Source organism: Aotus nancymaae, unplaced genomic scaffold (genome assembly GCF_030222135.1).
Source record: "Aotus nancymaae isolate 86718 unplaced genomic scaffold, 86718_ANA_hifiasm-v0.15.2.pri h1tg000008l, whole genome shotgun sequence".
Lineage (NCBI taxonomy): Eukaryota > Metazoa > Chordata > Mammalia > Primates > Aotidae > Aotus > Aotus nancymaae.
This window is the reverse complement of record NW_026988419.1, coordinates 31,182,079-31,203,927: the sequence shown is the minus strand read 5'-3', so window position 1 is coordinate 31,203,927 and position 21,849 is coordinate 31,182,079. Positions and strand designations below refer to the sequence as shown.

At 44.9% G+C, this 21,849-nt stretch overlaps 1 protein-coding gene and 1 pseudogene across 1 annotated transcript in view; one reads left to right on the top strand and one right to left on the bottom strand.

Annotated features, from left to right (window-relative positions):
* NOP58 (NOP58 ribonucleoprotein) overlaps positions 1-21,063 on the top strand; it is a 64,263-nt gene extending 43,200 nt beyond the window's left edge. The window contains exon 13 of the mRNA XM_064373157.1: positions 20,671-21,063. Coding sequence (XP_064229227.1) covers positions 20,671-20,704 — 34 coding nt within the window. The 3' untranslated portion in view covers positions 20,705-21,063. The remainder of the gene's footprint in view (positions 1-20,670) is intronic.
* Positions 19,265-20,410, bottom strand: LOC110567620 (protein PIMREG-like; annotated as a pseudogene).
* Positions 21,064-21,849: the final 786 nt, after the last annotated feature.

The following is a 21,849-nucleotide window of genomic DNA, read 5'->3' as shown; positions in this document are numbered from 1 at the left end:
CTCCTGTTCCTGAGGCTGGGGTGCAGTGGTGCAATGTCAGCTCACTTTAGTCTCAACCTCCTAGGCTCAAGTGATCCTCCCACCTCAGCCTCCCAAGTAGCTGGGACCACAGGTGTGCAGCACCACGCCCAGCTAATTTTTATGTTTTTTTTTTTGTAGAGATGGGGTCTCCCTATGTTGCCCAAACTAGTCTCAAACTCCTGGGTTCAAGTGCTCCTCCCAAAGGGTGGGGATTACAGGCGTGGACCACCACGCCCAGACTGAGGAAATCTTTTTAACAGCCACATTTTCAAAAGTGAGAAGGGAAATTAGTATTCTTGAGCTCATAGATGAGAGATTGTAAACTGTCTGTCTTTGGTCCACATTTGGGTGTAAAAATATTTTATTTGCTCCATACAATGTTGGCCCATGTAGTTTTAAACAATTGAATTCATTGCTGAATCAAATATATCTTCCTGTGATACAGTCAAAAATATTTTTCTTTTTCATTGTTTTTTTGACCTTTGAAATTAACATAGCAAAGCAAAAACCTAAAACCAAATTAAACAAAACAAAAAGAACAAAGCTCCTTTAATAAACAAAGAATTAAACTGTTTAGGCCTTGAGAGAGAGATCAGTTTGTAATTATGAGATGAGTAAGTTATTCTAAAACATAACATTAAATTCAGAAAACAAAAATGAAGAAATTGATAAAATTGACCACATTACTCTTGAATGCCAAAATCCTGTAAAATAGTCAAAATGTAACATTTTTTTTTGTTTTTTTAGAGAAGGAGTCTCGCTTTGTTGCCCAGGCTGGAGTGCAGTGGCATGATCTCAGCTCACTGCACCCTCTGCCTCCCAGGTTCAAGTGATTCTCCTGCCTCAGCCTCCCGAGTAGCTGGGATTACAGGCATGCACCACCATGCCCAGCTAATTTTTGTATTTTTAGTAGAGACAGGGTTTCACCGTGTTGGCCAGGATGGTCTCAACCTCTTGAGCTCCTGATCTGCCCGCCTTGGCCTCCCAAAGTGTTGGGATTATAGGTATGAGCCACCATGCCTGGCCGATACTTTCTTTAATATGTAAAGAGATTAAACAAGGTAATAAGAAAAAATGGGCTGGGTGAGGTGGCTAATGCCTGTAATTCCAGCATTTTGGAGGGTGAAGCGGGCAGATCATGAGGTCAGGAGTTCAAGATCAGCCTGGCCAACATGGTGAAACCCTGTCTCTACTAAAAATACAAAAATTAGGCTTGGTGGTACACACCTGCTTGAACCCAGGAGGTGAAGGTTGCAATGAGCCAAGATTGTGCTACTGCACTCCAGCCTGGGTGACAGAGTGAGAGTCTGTCTCCAAAAAAAAAAAAAAATAGCTGGGTGTGGTGGTAGGCACCTGTAATCCCAGCTACTTGGGAGGCTCAGGCAGGAGATTCGCTTGAACCCAGTAGGCAGAGGTTGCAGTGTGCTGAAACCACACCACTTTGGGTGGATCACAACATCAGGAGATCGATACCGTGCTGGCCAACTTGATCAAAACCCATCTCTACTAAAAATACAAAAATTAGCTGGGTGTGGTGGCACATGCCTGTAATCCCAGCTACTCGGGAGGCTGAGGCAGGAGAATTGCTTGAACCAGGTAGCTGGAAGTTGCAGTGAGCCCAGATCACACCACTGCACGACAGAGGGAGACTCTGTCTCAAAAAAAAAAAAAAAAAAAAAAGGAAAGAAGGTATACAGAACCGGGCGCGGTGGCTCACGCCTGTAATCCCAGCACTTTGGGAGGCCGAGGCGGGTAGATCACGAGGTCAAGAGATCGAGACCATCCTGGTCAACATGGTGAAACCCCGTCTCTACTAAAAATAAAAAAATTAGCTGGGCATGGTGGCGCGTGCCTGTAATCCCAACTACTCAGGAGGCTGAGGCAGGAGAATTGCCTGAACCCAGGAGGCGGAGGTTGCGGTAAGCCGAGATCGCGCCATTACACTCCAGCCTGGGTAACAAGAGCAAAACTCCGTCTCAAAAAAAAAAAAAAGAAGGTATACAGATTATCAATAAACATAAGAACAACTTTATCAAATTACCAAAACTAAGTAATAATAATTAATACCCAATGTTGGCCAGAGTGAAGGGAAACAGACATACATTGTAGGTGAGAGTATAAATTTGTGGAAGTTTTTGGGAGGATATTTTGCTAATAGCTAGAGTAAAAATGCTAACCAGGCAATGATACTGCTAGTTTAATATATGAATCTAGTCACAAAAGTCACTAAGATATAGGTACAAGGCTGTTTTTTATAGCATTGTATATATATTTATTTTTATATATGTACAGTGCTATAAAGATGTATACATATATATATATACACACATATATACATACAGTGCCATAAAGAACATCCTTGTACCTATATCTTTATATATGTATATATAAAGCTCATAAATGGGGCTAGTAAATAATCACGTCTAAAAAATTCAGCAATTAAAGGCTGGGCGCGGTGGCTCACGCCTATAATCCCAGCACTTTGGGAGGCCGAGACGGTGGATCACGAGGTCAAGAGATCGAGACCATACTGGTCAACAAGGTGAAACCCCATCTCTACTAAAAATACAAAAAAAAAAAAATCGGCAATTAAAATATGAAAATATTTCCTACATAGACTATTTAGTGGGAAAAGCAAAGTGCAGAACAGTGTGAAACCATCTGTGTAAATTTTTTGAAAGGATATGTATGTTTTTCTTTTCTTCCCTTTCTTGTTCCATATACAAGAAACTATCAGGCCAGGCACACTGGCTCACACCTGTAATCTCAGGACTTTGGGAGGCCAACACGGGCGGAGCACTTGAGCCCAGGAGTTCAGGACCAGCCTAGACAAAATGGTGAAACACTGCCTCTACTAAAAATACAAAAAATTAGCTGGGCAAGGTGGCTCTCTCCTGCTGTCCCAGCTACTCAGGAGGTTGAGGTGGGAGAATCACTGGAGCTTCAGAAGTCGAGGCTGCAGTGAGCTGTGATTGCACCACTACACTCCAGCCTGGGCAAAAGGAGTGAGATCCTGTCTCAAAAAAAAAGAAAAAAAAAAGAAACTAGTAACAATTCCCACCTTTGGAGAAAGGGATTCGAGATTTGGAGATCAGAGAGTAGGGAGGAAGATGTTTGCTTTTCATTTCTTTTTGTATTGTTTCATTTTCATTTATTTATTTATTTTTTAGACAGGGTCTGGCTCTGTCACCCAGGCTGGACGGTGGCATGAGCTTACCTCTGCTTCCCAGCGTTGGAAATAGATGCTCGATGCCACAAAGAAAAATTAACACTGATTGCTTCCTTGAGTAGTGGAAAGAAAAAAAAAAAAAGAAAAATTAACACTGAGACAAAGGATTTTTCAGCAACGCAATTTTTACTTCCTAGCCTGAAGGAAGGGTACTCTCGCTAGCCATTGTGCCACAAGAGTACAACGAACAAAGGAAAGCACAAATTTATCCCTTACGCATTTGGGGTCATCCTTACTGATGTGTCTGATCTCCATTGGCTGGAGCCAGACCTCACAACTTAAACCAAAACTCGATTGGCTAATAACTTAAAACTTTTCTAAACAGGTAGAAGTAATGGAGAGCTGGGACATGCCTGTGAGCATGTCCAGCACAGATATCTTGGTTAAAGTACAAGGACATAGAGTGTACTACGTGCTTGTAAGCATGGCATGTCTAACAACAGCTACAGAGGATAGAGTTTAACAAAGTTATTAGCACACTTATTCTTTAACAAGAAAGGAAACTTTAAATAGGAACTTTGCTACTTCCCACACCGGGCTCAAGTGAGCCTCCCACCTCAGCCTCTCTGGTAGCTGAGACTGTAGGCAGGCATCACCACGCCTGGCTAATTTTTCTATTTTTGGCAGAGACAGGGTTTCACCATGTTGCCCAGCCTGTCTCAAACTCCTGAGCTCAAGCAATATGCCTGCCTTGGCCTCCCAAAGTGCTAGGATTACAGGCGTGAACTACCATGGCTGGCCTGTTTCATTTTTAAAAACATGCGCCTGTGTTATTTTCACATGTATTATTTTCATGCTTTAAAAATGTAAAATAAATGAAGCTATAGGCAAAAACTACCATAATACATTTTATCTAAAGCTAGGATACCGGTTATTTGTTTTGCTGTTTGTTTTCTTCTCTAAGAAATCATGAGGTGTATATATATAGTTTTATGGCTTCACCACTGTAATCCCCAAGGCTTTTCCAGTAAGGAACAAAGTAGAAAGTGTAAAGTATAAATGAACAGATTATTTGAGATTCATCACTTTCCTGCACATAGCTCTTCCTTATCCCCAATTACTATTCTTTCTACTTCAGGCTAAGAAATCACCCCATGGTTTTGAAAGTATTAAGGTACCATTTTAAATCGGAAGAACTAGAATCACAGAAGAGTGATAGGGACAGAATTGTAATTTCAGCTTCCACCTCTTTGCTCTCTGTTGGAGAAATGTAATGCAGTGAAATGGTAGACTGGGGACTAAAGTGTTGTATTAAAGTAGGCTTCCATTAATGCTAATGATCTGATTTGATCTTAAATGAAGTGTAACGATTTGAAAGAACGCACAGATTTTGCTATTTCTTCTCTACTTGTTCTAGATCGTTTTTCTCTTTTTTATAGTCTTTTTTAGAGCTTTCCTCAATCTCTCGTCAGTTCTTGGAATTGGATTTTCTTACCTCTTCCCAAATCACAGATGTTTTCCCACCCTGTGAAATCTAGGGGCTGGCTGGCCCGAGTGTTACCGCAATTGTGTTCTTCTGGAGGAAATCCTTTCTTTATCTGCCAGGAATTTCTGGCTCCAAACCGAGGGAAAAAAATCTGGTGCAGTGCCAGGTAATTGCCTTCTTCCTTTTCCTTTAGCCGTCTGCAGGCGACTAGCTGGAGCCCAAGGGTAAAACCACAGCCTCCAGGGTTGGGAGGGAGAAACTTTCAGGGATCCTGAAGGTTAAGGTCCATCGCTTCTCCTCCATACAGACGGGACCTCATTTAAACAACAGCCTAGACTTTGTCAGTGCCTTCCAAAAGGAGAACTCATTAAAACTTGTTGATCACAAATCTCAGTGTTGAAAAGCACTATCATAAATTTTTTCTTTCATCTACACCAGAGGTTGGCAGACATTTTTGCAAAGGACCAGTTAATATTTTAGGCTTCACTGATGATACGATCTCTATCATGACTGCTTAACTCTTCCACTGTGGTGCAAAAGCAGCCACAGAGAATAGCAAAATAAATGTGTGTGGCTGTCTTCCAATAAAACTTTATGGACACTGAAAGGTGAATTTCATTTTGTTTTCCCATGTCATGCAAAATTATTCTTTTTTTCCCCATCCATATATAAAAGGAAAAACCATTCTTAGCTCATGGGCAATATAAAAACAGATAGCAGGCTGTATGCGGTTTCTTGGCCCCTAATATCAACAACTGGCTTTCTTCTTTTTTTTTTGAGACAGAATCTTGCTTGGTCACCCAGGCTGCAGTGCAAAGGCGAGATCTCAGCTCACCTGCAACCTCCACTTCCTGGGTTCAATAATTCTCCTGCCTCATCCTCCCAGGTAGCTGGGACTACAGGAGTGCACCACCACACCCGGACTTTTTTTTTTTTTCCTTTGAGACAGAGTCTTGTTCTGTTACCAGGTGCCAGGCTGGAGTGCAGGGGCGCAATCTCGGCTCACCGCAACCTCTGCCCCCCGGGTTCAAGCAATTCTCCTGCCTCAGCCTCCTGAGTAGCTGGGACTACAGGCGCACGCCACCACACCCAGCTGATTTTTGTACTTTTTTAGTAGAGACAGGGTTTCACCATGTTGGCCAGGATGGTCTTGATCTCTTGACCTTGTGATCCACCCACCTCAACCTCCCAAAGTGCTGGGATTACAGGCGTGAGCCACCGCACTCGGCCTTTTTTTTTGTATTTTTAGTAGAGATGGGGTTTCGCCATTTGGCCAGGCTGGTCTTCAACTCCTGACCTCAGGTGATTCACCCACCTTGGCCTCCCAAAATGCTGGGATTACAGGCGTGAGGCACCATGCCCGGCCAACAGCTTTCAAACTGTGTTTTGGCAAGCCCTCTGAGGAGAGAAAGAGCTCACTGGGCCAGGGAATCGCAGACTGGTCTTTCAGTCCCCCTTTTTTCTGTTTTATATATTGTCTTTTCAAATTTTGTTTTGAGGGTTCCATAACCAAAAGCTTAAAAGTTACTGATCTAAGCAGAATCCCTTCTTTTGCAACTTGAGCCCATTTACTTTTGGTCTTCCCTCAGTGCGGGTGGAGAAGAGCTGGTCATTTAACTTATTTATTTATTTATTTATTTATTTATTTATTTATTTATTTATTTGAGACGGAGTTTCGCTCTTGTCACCCAGGCTGGAGTGCAATGGCGCGATCTCGGCTCACTGCAACCTCCGCCTCCTGGGTTCAGGCAATTCTCCTGCCTCAGCCTCCCGAGTAGCTGGGACTACAGGCGCGCACCACCATGCCCAGTTAATTTTTTGTATTTTTTTAGTAGAGACAGGGTTTCACCATGTTGACCAGGATGGTCTCGATCTCTTGACCTCGTGATCCACCTGCCTCGGCCTCCCAAAGTGCTGGGATTACAGACGTGAGCCACTGCTCCCGCCCTCATTTATTTTTTTTCAGAGATAGAATTTCTCCATGTTGGTCAGGGTGGTCTCAAACTCCTGAACTCAGGGATCCACCCACCTCAGCCTCCCAAAGTGCTGGGATTACAGGCCTGAGCCACCACACTCAGCCTCAATTTAACTCATTTTAAAGGCCTCTCCAGGAAGTCACTGAATAATTGAAAACTCAGTCTTAAATAGGCCTTGTTCTTTCGTGTCTGCCATATTTTTCCAATTCTTTATTTTGTATTTATGATCCTTCTCTGCAAAATCCTTTTCTTTTTTTGAGACGGAGTTTCACTCTTGTTGCCCAGGCTGGAGTGCAATGGCATGATCTTGGCTCACTGCATCCTTCGCCTCTTGGGTTCAAGAAATTCTCCTAGCCGAGCGCGGTGGCTCACGCCTGTAATCCCAGCACTTTGGGAGGCTGAGGCGGGTGGATCACGAGGTCAAGAGATCGAGACCATCCTGGTCAACATGGTGAAACCCCGTCTCTACTAAAATACAAAAACTTAGCTGGGCATGGTGGCGCGTGCCTGTAATCCCAGCTACTCAGGAGGCTGAGGCAGGAGAATTGCCTGAACCCAGGAGGCGGAGGTTGCGGTGAGCCGAGGTCGTGCCATTGCACTCCAGCCTGGGTAACAAGAGCGAAACTCCGTCTCAAAAAAAAAAAAAAAGAGATTCTCCTGCCTCAGCCTCCTGGGTAGCTAGGATTACAGGCATGCGCCACCATGCCCAGCTTATTTTGTAATTTTAGTAGAGACGGGGTTTCTCCATGTTGGTCAGGCTGGTCTCAAACTTCCGACCTCAGGTGATCCACCCGCCTCGGCCTCTCAAAGTGCTGGGATTACAGGTGTGAGCCACTGCGCCTGGCCTCTCTCCAAAATCCTACAAAACTGCACACAGTGAACTAATACTCCAGATGGAAGAGCACCTTTCTGTGTATCCCAGCGTCTTTCCCTTGTTATTCAGGGTGACCAGCAGCACCATGGCCAGAAGGAATGCAGATAGTGCTAGAAGAGAGGCAAAAGGCAAGGCCAGGTCTGATGTGAGGATTAAGAGTTTACTAAGTGGGAAAATAAAACTCCTGAGGTCAGAATCCAGAAAATCTTGAATGGACAGGAAGCAAAGTGTGATGTAGGCAAGGGCAAGCAGTTTAGGAGAGACACTATGAGCAACGCAGGGGTGCCTCGGGATCATCTCCCATGCCTCCTTTATAGACAAATTTACATTTTTTGTTTGTTCGTTGACTTTTTTTGTTGTTTTTTTGGGTTTTTTTTTTTCGAGACAGAGTCTCGCTCTGTCTGCCAGGCTGGAGAGCAATGGCGCAATCTCGGCTCACTGCAACCTTCGCCTCCTGGGTTCAAGCAATTATTCTGCCTCAGCCTCCCACATAGCTGGGATTACAGGCACACACCACCACACCCGTATGTATTTTTAGTAGAGACGGGGTTTCACCATGTTTACCAGGCTGGTCTTGAGCTTTTGACCTCAAGTGATCCACCTGCCTCGGCCTCCCAAAGTGCTGGGATTATAGGCATTAGAACATTGCACACAGCCTTTTTGGTGGTTTTTTTTTGGTCTGTTTTTCAGACAGAGTCTCACTCTGTCACCCAGGCTGTAGTGCAGTGGTGTGATCATGGCTCACTGCAGCCGTGACTTCCCAGGCTCAATTGATCCTCCCACCTCAGCCTGCTGAGTAGCTGTGACTATAGGCGCTCACCACCATGCCCAGCTAATTTTTTGTATTTTTAGTGGATATGGGGTTCCATCATGTTGCCAAGGCTGGTCTTGAATTCCTGGGCTCAAGCAATCCGCCCACCTTGACCTCCCAAAGTGCTGGTATTTATAGGTGTGAGCCAACGCACCTGGCCCATATGTTTCTTTTTTGTTTTTGAGGCAGGGGTCTTGCTATATTGCCCAGGATACAGTGCTGTGTTACTCAGGCTGGTCGCAAACTTCTGGCCTCAAGCAATCCTCCTTCCTCAGCCTCTTAAAGCACTGAAAGTATAGGCTTGAACCACAACACCCAGCCAATACATTTTAGTTATAGCAAATATTTATGTTAAAAGAGAATTAAAATCATCCATAATCCTACCACTCAGAGATAATTACTATTAAAAAATTTGGTGTATGTCCTTCCAGAATTTTCTTCCGTGATCATATGTAAAACATTATTATTATTATTATTATTTGAGATGGAGTATCACTCTGTTGCCCAGGCTGGAGAGTAGTGGCACGATATCGGCTCGCTGCAGCCTCCACCTCCCAGGTTCCAGCGATTCTCCTGCCTCAGCCTCCTGAATAGCTGGGATTACAGGCACACACCACCATGCCCAGCTAATTTTTGTATTTTTAGTAGAGATGGGGTTTCACCATGCTGGCCGGGCTGGTCTGGAACTCCTGACTTCAGGTGATCTGCCCACCTTGGCCCCCCAAAGTGCTGAGATTACAGACATGAGCCACCATGCCCAGCTTATATATAAAACATTTGTATACACAGTATTGTCATTTTTTTTTTTTTTGGAGACAGAGTCTTGCTCTGTTGCCCAGGCTGGAGTGCAGTGGCATGATCTCAGCTCACTGCAACCTCCGCCTCCCAGGTTCAAGTGATTCTTCTGCCTTTGCCTCCCAAGTAGCTGGGATTTTTGCATTTTTAGTAGAGACAGAGTTTCACCATGTTGGCCAGGCTGGTCTTGAACTGCTGACCTCAGGTGATCCACCAGCCTCAGCCTCCCAAAGTGCTAGAATTATAGGCATGAGCCACTGTGCCCAGCCTCAAATTATCTTTTTAAGTGTCAGTCAGTCCCCGATACCAGCCAACATCAGATGCCTCCTGATGATGCACTGAAGAGAATATAACATCAATTTTGTGGTTTTCCTGACAAAAATGCATATCTGATTAGAATTACGAGGAAATATCAGACAAACCAAAATGGAAGACCATTCTACAAAATGACTGCACTCTAAAAATGTCAAGGTTTGGCTGTGAGTGGTGGCTCACCTCTGGAATCCCAGCACTTTAGGAAGCTCAGGTAGGAAGATCACTTGAGGCCAAGAGTTTGAGAGCAGCCTGGGCAAAACAGCCAGACCTCATCTCTACAAAAAAATTTAAAAATCAGCAAGGCATGGTAACATTAGCCTCAGGAGGCTGAGGCAGGAGGATCAATTGAGCCCAGGAGGTTGAGGCTGCAGTGAGCCATGATCATGCCACTGCACTCTAGCCTAGGCAACAGAGTGAGAACCTCTCTCAAAAAGGGGGAAAAAAATGGTCAAGGTTGGGAAGACAAAGAAAGACAGAGGAACTGGTCTAGATTAAAGGTGACTAAAGAGATAATAATGAAATACAGTGGCCGGCCACTCACGCCTGTAATCCTAGGGAGGGATTACTTTGGGAGGCCAAGGTGGGCAGATCACAAGGTCAGGAGGTCGAGACCAGCCTGGCCAACATGGTGAAATCCTGTCTCTACTAAAAGTAGAAAAATTAGCTGGGTGTGATGGCACGCACCTGTAGTCCCAGCTACTCAGGAGGCTGAGGCAGGAGAATCACTTGAACCTGGGAGGCAGAGGTTGCAGTGAACCAGGATCACGCCACTGCACTCCAGCCTGGTGACAGAGTCAGGCTCCATCTCAAAAAAAAAAAAAAAAAAAGAAAGAAATACAGTGCTTTGTCCTGAAGTGGATCTGGGTCTAAGACACAAGTAGTTATAAGGAACATTATAAGGATAATTAAAATTTGAACATGACCTGCAGATAAGATAATAGTACTGTCCCCATGTTAAATTTTCTGATTTTGACAATTAAGTATAGTTATCTAAGAGAATGTCCTTGTTTTTAGGACATATGTGAAGTGTATTTAGGAGTGAAAGGACATGATCATCTGCAACTTACTCTCAAATGATTGAGAAAAAACTGTGTGTATATAAAATGTGTGTGGTGTGTGTGCATATGAGAAAGAGATAATTATGAAATGAATGAGGGTAAAATATAAACAGTTGGTGAATTTGAGTAAAAGATATATGGGAAAAGTTACCCCTCCAAAAAAAAGTAATCAATCATGTTAGTTCCGTGGTTGCAACTCATCAGTATCTTCCCATGACACTAAAATGAAAACTCCTCCTTAGGGCCTACAACTTCCCTGAAATGTGCAGCCTGCTTCTTTATCTCTCTGGCCTCATCTCCTTTCATTCTGTTCTTTGATCACAGCCTGCCAGCCATACAGATTTTGTTTCTGATTCTGGAACACTCTTGCCTCCAGGCCATAGGACTTCTGTCTCCCTCAGTCTGAAATACTCTTCCTCCAATTCACAGGGCTCATTCCTTATCATTCAGGTTGGAGTTCTTGTATACTTCCTCAAAGGAGCCTCCCCAGTCACCAAAAGTTTTCAGTGTACCAATTATTTACCTCTGTCTACCTCCTCCAGCAGACTATAAACCTCCAAGAGCAGGATCTGTGTGGTCTTATGCATCGCGCTAAATCAAAAGCAGTATCTATTTTCTCTTATGCATCATCCGATCTCCTGCACCTAATTCTGTATAAGAGGACATGCTCCGGGCTGGGCCACACCTGTAATCCCAGCACTTTGGGAGGCCAACTCAGTAGGATTTATTTGCCTGAGGTCAGGAGTTGAAGACCAGCCTGGCCAACATGGTGAAACCCTGTCTCTACTAAAAAACACAAAATTAGCACAGTGTGGTGGCAGGCGCCTGTAGTTCCAGCTACTCTGGAGGCTGAGGCAGGAGAATCGCTTGAACCCAGGAGGGAGAAGTTGCAGTGAACTGAGATCGCGCCATTGCACTCCATCCCGGGCAACCAGCGAAACTATCTCAAAATCTCAACAAAAAAAAAAGCGTGCTCAATAAATCATTTCTGAAGTCATAAACAAACGAGGAAGGAGGGACACTGTGACCAGAGAGTACATTAGTGAAGGAAGTGGACCAGTGCTGATGAGCTCCATGTTTTAAGAGTGGGTGAGTCTGGGGCTGGGTGCGGTGGCTCATGCCTGTAATCCCAGCAGTTCGGGAGGTCAAGGTGGGTGGACCATGAGGTCAGGAGTTCAAGACCAGCCTGACCAACACGGTGAAACCATGTCTGTACTAAAAATACAAAAAATTAGCCAGGCTTGGTGGCAGGTGCCTGTAATCCCAGCTACTTGGGAGGCTGATGCAGGAGAATCTCTTAAACCTGAGAGGCAGAGGTTGCAGTGAGCCATGATCGGGCCACTGCACTCCAGCCTGGGCAACAGAGTGAGACTTCATCTCAAAAAAAAAGAAGAGTGGGTGAGTCTGGCCAGGTGCAGTGGCTCACACCTGTAATCCCAGCACTTTGGGTGGATTACCTGAAGTCAGGAGTTCAAGACCAGCCTGGCCAATATGGTGAAACCTGGTCTTTACTAAACAATACGAAAATTAGCTGGGCATGCTAGTGTGCACCTGTAACGCCAGCTACTTGGGAGGCTAAGGTGGCCTAAAAAAAAAGAGTGGATGAGTCCCTGGTCCCTGATGTGCAGTGGAGGCAGCTCCTTAAATGATGAATGAAGAAAGTAAATGTGTATGAAGTATGGAACAATGATGGTGCATTGGAGAAAAAGAGAGTTTCTCCTGCTTTCTTGTGTCCCTTCCTTGGAAGCTAGAAAAGAAGCTGCCAGGGCTCAGTGCCTTTGCTTCCCTCATCCTTGGAAAGCATTAAAACTGCATCTGAATCTTTGCTGCACTCCCAGAGTATGGACTGGAAAATAGCCCAGGGGAGTCAAAATCCTGACTTTGATTCACAAACATGTTTGAATAAAAAAAAAAAGAAAAGAAAGGAAGGAAGGAAAAGAGAAATTGTAGCTATGACATAACCATAGCCAAAAACATCTCTTTGACTTCCACTGGTTTGGTATGAATGGAAGCCTTTTATCTTCAGCACTCTGTGCTTGTGCTGCCAAGCGGAGGAGAGGAAGGTGCAGAAAGCTCTGTCTGCATAATCCCGCGCCTGCGGGCCCTCCCCACATCCAGAGCCACTTGAAGGCTCGCCCTCCTGGTTCTGGAAGACCCCAGGCTAGCATGAGAAATCAGTGGAAACAGTGGAAAAATGTTCCTTCAGATGTCAAATCCCTGCTTCTCTCAGAATAGGACAGATGAATAAAGCCTCAGGCAAGGACAGGGAGTCCCTTATGTTGCTTATGTGAGCATTCTAAACACCTCCTCATCCATGCTTAGCCTAGATTTATACAGCTTTATAAAATTATACAGTTAATAAAATTAAGGGATCCTTCCCAAGGGTACCTCAGCCTCATGGCCTCTGTATCTTTTGTTAGGACCACTTTCAAGGAGAAATCATTTACTCAAAAGTACATCTTAGGCCAGGCACAGTGGTTTACGCCTGTAATCCCAGCCCTTTGGGAGGCCACAGGTAGATCACTTGAGGTCAGAAGTTCAAGACCAGCTTGGTCAATGTGGTGAAACCCCATCTCTACTAAAAATACAAAAAGTAGCTGGGCGTGGTGGCAGGTGACTGTAGTCCCAGCTACTCAGGAGGCTGAGGCAGGAGAATCGCTTGAACCTGGGACGCAGAGGTTGCAGTGAGCCAAGATCATGCCACTGCACACCAGCCTGGGCAACAGAATGAGACTCTCAAAAAAAAAAAAAATGCATTTTACCCTGTGGCTCCCTCCAAATGATTACCTTTTCTCCCATTTTCTAAAAGAATTATTTAAATAAACTTTTTATTTTGGAATACTATTAGATTTACAGAAAAGATGCAAAGTTGGTACAGAAAGTTCCATATACCCCTTGTTCATTTTCCCTTGTTGTTAACATATTAGTATGGTACATTTCGTTTACTTAAGAACTGACATTGTTTTGTTACTATTTTTTTATTTTATTTTATTTTATTTTTATTTATTTCATTTTATTATTATTTTTTTTTTTTTGAGACAGAGTCTTGCTCTGTCGCCAGGCTGGAGCACAGTGGCGCAGTCTCGGCTCACTGCAACCTCTGCCTCCTGGGTTCAAGTGATTCTTCTGCATCAGCCTCCCGAGTAGCTGGGACTACAGGCGTGTGTCAAACGCCCGGCTAATTTTTGCATTTTTAGTAGAGATGGGGTTTCACCATGTTGGCCAGGATGGTCTTGAATTCTTGACCTTGTGATCCACCCGCCTCAGCCTCCCAAAGTGCTGGGATTACAGGCGTGAGCCACCGCGCCCGGCTTGTTTTGTTACTATTAATTAAACTTTACACTTTGTTCAGATAGTTTTCCCTAATGACCCTTTTTCTGTTTCAGATTCCATCCAAGATACCACATTACATTTAGTCATCATGTCTGATCAGATACTTTGTAAAATGTCCCTCAAATTTGGATTATCTGGTGTTTTCCTCACATGTACATTGGGATTATGGGTTTTCGGAAAGAATACCTCAGAGCTGAAGCACCCTTCTCATCGTATCAGGGTAGATGACATACACATGGCATCACTGGTAAAGTTAACCTTCACCGCTTGGTTAAGGCAGGGTTTGCCAGCTTTCTCCCTTGTAAAGTTACTGTTTCTCCCTTTCTGTAATCTATTCTTTGGAAGCAAATCCACTAAGTCTAGCCTACCCTCAAAAAGGTAGAAAGGAAATTAGGAGGGAATTAAGTTCATTTCCTGGAAAAGAGAGTATTTACGACGTTATCACTGTTATTATTATTTTAAAATTCAGACAACGTCTTGTTCTGTCACCCAGGCTGGAGTGCAGCGGCCTGATCTCAGTTCACTGCAACCTCAACCTCCCAGGCTCAAGCAATTCTCTTGCTTCAGCCTCCCAAGTAGCTGGGACTACAGGTGTGCACCACTACACTGACTGCTTTTTTGTGTTTTTAGTAAAGAAGGAGTTTCACCACGTTGGCCAGGCTGATCTCCAACTCCTGAGCTCAAGTGATCCTCCCATCTCAGCCTTCCAAAGTGCCAGGATTACAGGTGTGAGCCACTAGGCCCAGCTGGGAGTATCTACACTTTTTTTTTTAAACGGAGTCTGGGTCTGTTACCCAGGCTGGAGTACAGTGGTGCAATCGAGGCTCACTGCAACCTCCACCTCCCGGGTTCAAGTGATTCTCCTGCCTCAGCCTCCTGAGTAGCTGGGACTACAGGCATGCACCACCAGGCCTGGCTAATTTTTGTATTTTTAGTAGAGATGGGGTTTCACCATGTTGGTCAGGCTGGTCTCCAACTCCTGACCTCAGGTGATCTGCCCACCTGATCCTCCCAAAGTGCTGGGATTACAGGCGTGAGCCACTGCGCCCAGCCAGATCTACATATATTAAATGGAGTTATTCTGTCTGAAAGATTAGTTTCTTCTTCTCCATTAATGTTTATTCATTAATGGCCGGGTGAAGTGGCTCACACCTGTAATCCCAGCACTTTGGGAGGCTGAGGCAGATGGATGACTTTGAGCCCAGGAGTTTGAGACCAGCCTGGGTAACGTGGCAAGACCCCTGTCTCTATTTTTAAAAAGTACAAAAATTAGCCTGGCATTGGTGGCTTGCACCTGTAGTCCCGGCTACATAGGAGGCTGGAGAATTGCTTGAGCCCAGGAAGCTGAGGTTGCAGTGCACTGACATTATGCCAATCTGGGTGACAGAGTAAGACCCTGTCTCAAAAAAATAATAATTTTTATTCATTAATGTATTTCTATCAGCCTGAACTCATATTTACAGTTGGCCCTCTGTATCCATGGATGGGTTCTGTATCCATAGATTCAACCTACCACAGATCAAAAACATTAAAAAAATATACCCAGAAAATGAAAAATAGCAATGCAACATTTAAAAATAATATGCATTTTTATTTTGCAGTATACAGTATAAATACTCTTTATATAGCATTCATATTGTATTATAAGTAATATATAGATGATTTAAAGTATACAAGAGCATGTGCATAGGTTATATGCAAATACTATACCATTTTATTTCAGGGACTTCAGTATCCTTAGATTTTGGTATTCCTGGGGGTCCTGGAACCGATCTCCAATGAATAAATACCAAGGGAAAACTGTACTCATTTTATACATTGGGTTATAATCCAATACTATGTTGTTTATTTTGTTATTCAAAATATTCAGTTTTGGCCATCGAGAGCTCTTTCATGTTGGTTCCTGCATCTCTTTGACACACACACATTCTTGTAAAATGTTAAAAACATACAAATGAAAGATATCCAAAGATAAGTGACACACTTTATTTTTAGTGTTATATACGTGAGGCTGCACATGGTGTCTTATGCCTATAATCCCAGCACTTTGGGAGGCCAAGTCAAGAGGATTGTTTGGGGCTAGGAATTCACAGCTAGGCTGGGCAACATAGCAAGACCCCATCACTAACAAAAAACAAAAACCCATAAAATATTACATATATGGACTTGACAATCATCCAGTGACTCCAGAAAAAAATGTCATCTTAAAAGGTAATGTTTTCCTGATCTGATTGTGCCATTATAATGAGTTATAATTTACCTTTAATTATCTCGATTCTTTTTTATTTTTATTTTTTGAGATAGAGTTTCTGTTGCCAGGCTGGAGCGCAGTGGCACAATCTCAGCTCACTGCAACCTCCACCTCCCAGGTTCAAGCAATTCTCCTGTCTCAGCCTCCCAAGTAGCTGGGACTACAGGCACGCACCACTATGCCCAGCTAATTTTTTGTATTTTTAGTAGAGACAGGGTTTCACCATGTTGGCCAGGATGGTCTTGATCTCCTGACCTGGTGATCCATCCACCTCCGCCTCCCAAATCCTGAGCCTGAGCTCAGGCTGAGGATTACAGGCCTGAGCCACCACACCTGGCCTAATTACCTCAATTCTTTTTTTTTTTTAAGCCAGTCAAATTTAGCAGTGGGGGTCGTATACCGACTTAGTGACACTAATGTTAACAAGTTTTGATAACCCACTACCGTTGGATCAGCCACCTCAATTCTTTTATTTGTTAAAAAATTTACATTTGTTCCAGGTGAGGTGGCTCACAACAACAATCGTAGCACTTTTGCATGTTTGCTAGGATGAGGCAGGAAGATCACTTGAGCTCAGGAGTTCAACACTAGCCGAGTAACACAGTGAGACCTCGTCTCTACAAAAAAATCTAAACATCAGCCAAGTGTGGTGGTAAGCGCCTGTAGTCTTAGCTACTCAGGACAGGTGGGAGGATCGCTTGAGCTTAGAAGGTAGAGGCTTCAGTGAGCTGTAATCATGCTACTGCACTCCAGCCTGGGCAACAGAGCAAGACCTTGTCTCAAAAAAAAAGTTTATACTTGTAATCTGGATTCATTGCAGGAAAATTCAGATAAGAAAAAGGAGAAATTGGCCAGGCGTGGTGGCTCATGCCTGTAATCCAAGCACTTTGGAGGCCATGGCGGGCGGATCACCTGAGGTCGGGAGTTCAAGACCAGCCTGACCAACGTGGTGAAACCCCGTCTTTAAAAAAAAAAAAAAAGAAAAAAGAAAAAGGAGAAATTGTCAGGCATGGTGGTGCTCAGCTGTAGTCCCAGCTACTAAGGAGGCTGAGGCAGGAGGATCATTTGAGCCTAGGAGTTTAGGCTGTAGTATGCTATGCCTATTGGGTGTCTGCACTAAGTTCACCATCAATATGGTGACCTCCCAGGAGCAGGTGACCACCAAGTTGCCTAAGAGTGGTGAACACAGATTGAAAACAGAGCAGGTCAAAACTCCTGTGCTGATCAAGGGTGAGATCGTGCCTGTGAATAGCCACCACACTCTAACCTAGGCAGCATAGTGAGACCCTGGGAAAGAAAGAGAAAGAGAAAGAGAGAGAAGGAAGGAAGGAAGGGAGGGAGGGAGGGATGGATCAAAGGAAAGATCCATCATGTCATTATGAAGTGATAATTACTTTGTTTGTTTGTTTGTTTGTTTGTTTGAGATGAAGTCTTGCTCTGTCGCCCACGCTGGAGTACAGTGGCATCATCGCAGCTCACTGCAACCTCTGCCTTCTGGGTTCAAGCAATTCTCCTGCCTCAGCCTCCCTGGTAGCTGGGACTACAGGCATGCGCCACTATGCCTGGCTAATTTTTTTATTATTAGTAGAGACGGGGTTTCACCGTGTTCGTCAGGCTGGTTTGAACTCCTGACCTCAGGTGATCCACCCTTCTTGCCCTCCTAGAGTGCTGGGATTACAGGCATGAGACACCGTGCCTGGCCGATAATTACTTGTTTTGTTTTTGTTTTTGACTCCAGGCTGGAGTGCAGTGGTGCCATCTCAGCTCACTGCAACCTTGACATCCCAGGCTCAAGCGATCCTCTGCCTTCAGCCTCCTGAGTAGCTGGGACTACAGGTGGATGGTCAATGCTAATTTTTTTTCTGTTTTCTTTCTTTTTTTTTTTTCTCTGTAGAGATGAGGTCTCACTATATTGCTCAGGCTGGTCTCAAACTCCTGGAATCAAGTGATTCTCCTGCCTTAGCCTCCCAAAATGTTGGGATTATAGGTGTGAGCCACCATGCCCAGCCGATAATTTTTCTAGTGTGTGTGAATGTGCATATCACTTATACACATATATATCTCATTATGCAGTGATAATTACTTTGTTTGCTTTTTTTTTTTTTGAGACAGAGTCTCACTTTGTTGCCCAGGCTGGAGTGCAGTGGTGCGATCTCGGCTCACTGCAACCTCCGCCTCCCGGGTTCAAGCAGATCTCTGCCTCAGCCTCCCAAGTAGCTGGGAGTACAGGCACCTGCCATCACATCCAACTAATTTTTGCAGTTTTAGTAGAGATGGTGTTTCACCATATTGGCCAGGCTGGTCTTGAACTTCTGACCTCATGATCCACCTGCCTTAGCCTCCCAAAGTGCTGGGATTACAGGTGTGAGCTACTGCACCCGGCCCACTTACCAATATATTGTTGGCTCTTTCCCATGTCACTACACATTTTTTTAAAATGCAAACAGTCTTTATTATGAAAAAGCAGTGTTATCCAGGAAAGTCACATGCTGGTTTCTTTCTAACAAAATGACAAAGCAGGTTTCTTAAATAATTTACAAAGGGCAGAAATTGCTCTTGAATAGGGCTACGCCTCCCGGCACACCCACAGTGCTCTGCATTGAGCATATAAATAGGTACTCATGAGCCCAGGGTCTTCAGCCTGGAAATATCTCCTGTGCCTTCCTCCGAGTCCCTGGTAGGGAAAGCAGGGATGACAGTGGGGCCCCCAAGAGCCTTGGCACCGGAAACACAGTGGGTGAGTGACTGCAGATGACTCCCCCAAAAACCAGGCACCTGAGTACCCAGCTAAGAGCTCTCTAACATCTGATGCTAGCACTTCACGTTACAGATGAGGCAAATACAAGGCTCAAGGTCAAGTGTACGGTGAGTTTCTAAGCTCAAGATTCCCCTGTGAAAGTAGAAGAAACAATTCTCCCCACCTCTGCAAGATCCCCCAAGACATTCTCAGGCTATGACAGGCAGTCACTGATGGGTCCACATGTGGCCAGAGCAGGGGGTCTCTGGCCCCTTGTTAGTCAGGTCCTTGTTAGCAGTGGCCCGGGGTACTGACAACTCCTGGGGGCTTCCTTCAGGAAGTGCATGGGGAAGCACAGACATCCTTGGGTATGAAGGCTTGGCGTCAGACAGGGCTTGTTTCCTGCAGGGCACTTCCTCAGTCATGAATGAGATGATGTCACCACTCTCCTGCTATAATGGCTTAATCTAGTTCTTGGAACAGCTTCTGGAGATGCTGAATTCCCGCCCCCACAGGCTCTAGGTCACTGTCAGACTCACTGGGAGAGCAGAGGGACTCTGTTGAGAAGTAGGGGCTCCAGAAGGCAGCCTCCCGCCTCGACCGCCGTAATGGGTGGGCACATGAATCCATCCGGGCAGAGAGGCGGTGATGCTTCTTCTCCCAGGGGTCTGCGGCTGAGTGGGCAGGAGCAGCTCCAGACAGCTGGGTGCTCTTCTGGTTCAGACTGTGGCTTGTGAACTCACTGCCTTTCTGTGCCCCACTCTTCCTCCTCCTAGCCTTCACCTGGGTCTCCACCAGCCACTTGGTACCACTTTGGCAGGACTCCTGGATTCTCTGGGACTTGGCACCCAAGCACTCTTAGCTGAGTGAGCTGCAGCCTGGAGGCCCTGCAGCCCTAGATCTGGGGTTTCCAGGTGTTTCCAGGAGGGGCCTGTGCAGAGGTTGAGATTGACGGCTCTCAGGGGCAGCTTCCTTTGGAACTCTCTGCACAGGGACCCCAGGACTCCTGTGAAGGCCTCCTGATGGCTGGCCACAGTCTGCAGCTCCCTGGTGTCCTCCAGCTGTTCCTGGTGCTGGAGAGATCTCCAGTGCACGGAGGTCCCCATGCTCTGCCACTGAGAAGCCGTCTGCCTGGCCAAGAGTCTTCTCTGCCCACTAGACCCCTACACTACCAACACCCATCATACCCTGAGCACAGCTGCTCCTCACCCACTGCCCACTATATGCATTTAGTGGACATTTAATTTGCTTTCTACTGTTTTTTTTTTTGTGATTATAAACATCCTTGTGTATATTTAAATCATTAATTGGTACCATAGCAACCAAATCGCCCACTATATACATTTGATGGATATTTAACTTGCTTTCTACTGATTTTTTTGTGTGTGTGATTATAAACATCCTTGTATATATTTAAATCATTAATTTGTGCCATAGCAACTAAACCAAGCTTGTTTCCAGACTGTAATTGTTTGCAACTTCCATCTTCCTGGTCTTTACTGAAATAATTCAGCATGATTTTTAAATTTACCTATAGTGCCAAAAAAAAAAAATTACCTATAGTGCCTACCTTACAGCCTGCATCATGGTAAAAACCAAAGCAGCTGAAGAATGATCCCTGCTTGTGATGTAAAAATGGAGGCAGAAGACATAACTCTAAGGCAATAGACAGTTTAATGTGATAAAATTATGATATAGGGGGTATGTCATTGCTGAAGGAATTCCAAAGAAAGAAAAATAAATTCTGACGTAGTTAATGTTGGTGTCACACGATCAATTTATATGTGGTGAAGACTGTCGGTGCTCACCAGTGATTGTGTTCTTTTCTTCTTCCTGGCCTACAGCCAGAGTCCCTCTTCCAGCCTCCAGTGCAGTTAGGTGTGACCATGTGACTGTTCTGGCCCGTGGAATGTGAGCAGGAGTGGTGGGCACTACTTCTGGGTCCATAAAAACCTCTCAAGCACAATCCTCACTCTTTGGCCATCCCTTCTCTTGCTGAATGGAGAGGACAAAGAAAGGGACAAAGAAAAGGGTGGAACCACAAGATGGAAAAGGCCTTTGTCCTTGAGTGATCATATGGAGTAAGACCCCTTCCCTGATGCTGCCTCCTTCTCCTACCATCCCCATCTGCCTCCATCTCCCACCATCCTCTCTCCCTTCTCACTTCTTTCCCTCTCTCTTCCTTCATCTCCCCCTACCCTTCCAGCAACCCACAATGGACTGTGAACAAGAAAAATAAACTTTTATTGTGTTACACTGCTGGAATCTCAGGGTTTATTTATTACAGAAGCTGGAATTATTTACTTATGTAACATACAATGGAATAGATCTATACTTCCCTGAAATGTCCTACTTCTTGAGAACATTTCCCTTTCTACAAAAATGGAAGTGGGTCTGTATAATGAAGAACTAACTTAACCCTGGCCTGGTGCAATGGCTCATGCCTGTAATCCCAGCACTTTGGGAGGCAGGCAGCTCACTTGAGGTCAGGAGTTCGAGATCAGCTTGACAAACATGGAGAAACTCCGTCTCTACTAAAAATACAAAAAAAAAAAAAAAAAAAAAAAAATTCGCTGGGCGTGGTGGCACATTGCCTCCCAGCTACTTGGGAGGCTGAGGCAGGAGAATCATTTGAACCCAGGAGGCAGAGGTTGCAGTGAGCCAAGATCACACCACTGCACTCCAGCCTGGGTGACAAAGCAAGACTCTGGCACGAAAATATTAACCAAAAGAGAGGCCTGGCTGGCCGGCCGGGTGCGGTGACTCACACCTGTAATCTTAGCACTTTGGGAGGCTGAGGCAAGTGGATCATGAGGTCATGAGTTTGAGACCAGCCTGACCAACATCGTGAAAACCCGTCTCTACTAAAAATACAAAAACATGAGTCAGGCTTGGCAGCGGACATCTGTACTCCCAGCTACTTGAGGGGCTGAGGCAGAGAACTGCTTGAACCCCGGAGACGGAGGTTGGAGTGAGCTGAGATCGAGTCACTGCACTCCAGCCTGGGTGACAGAGGAAGACTC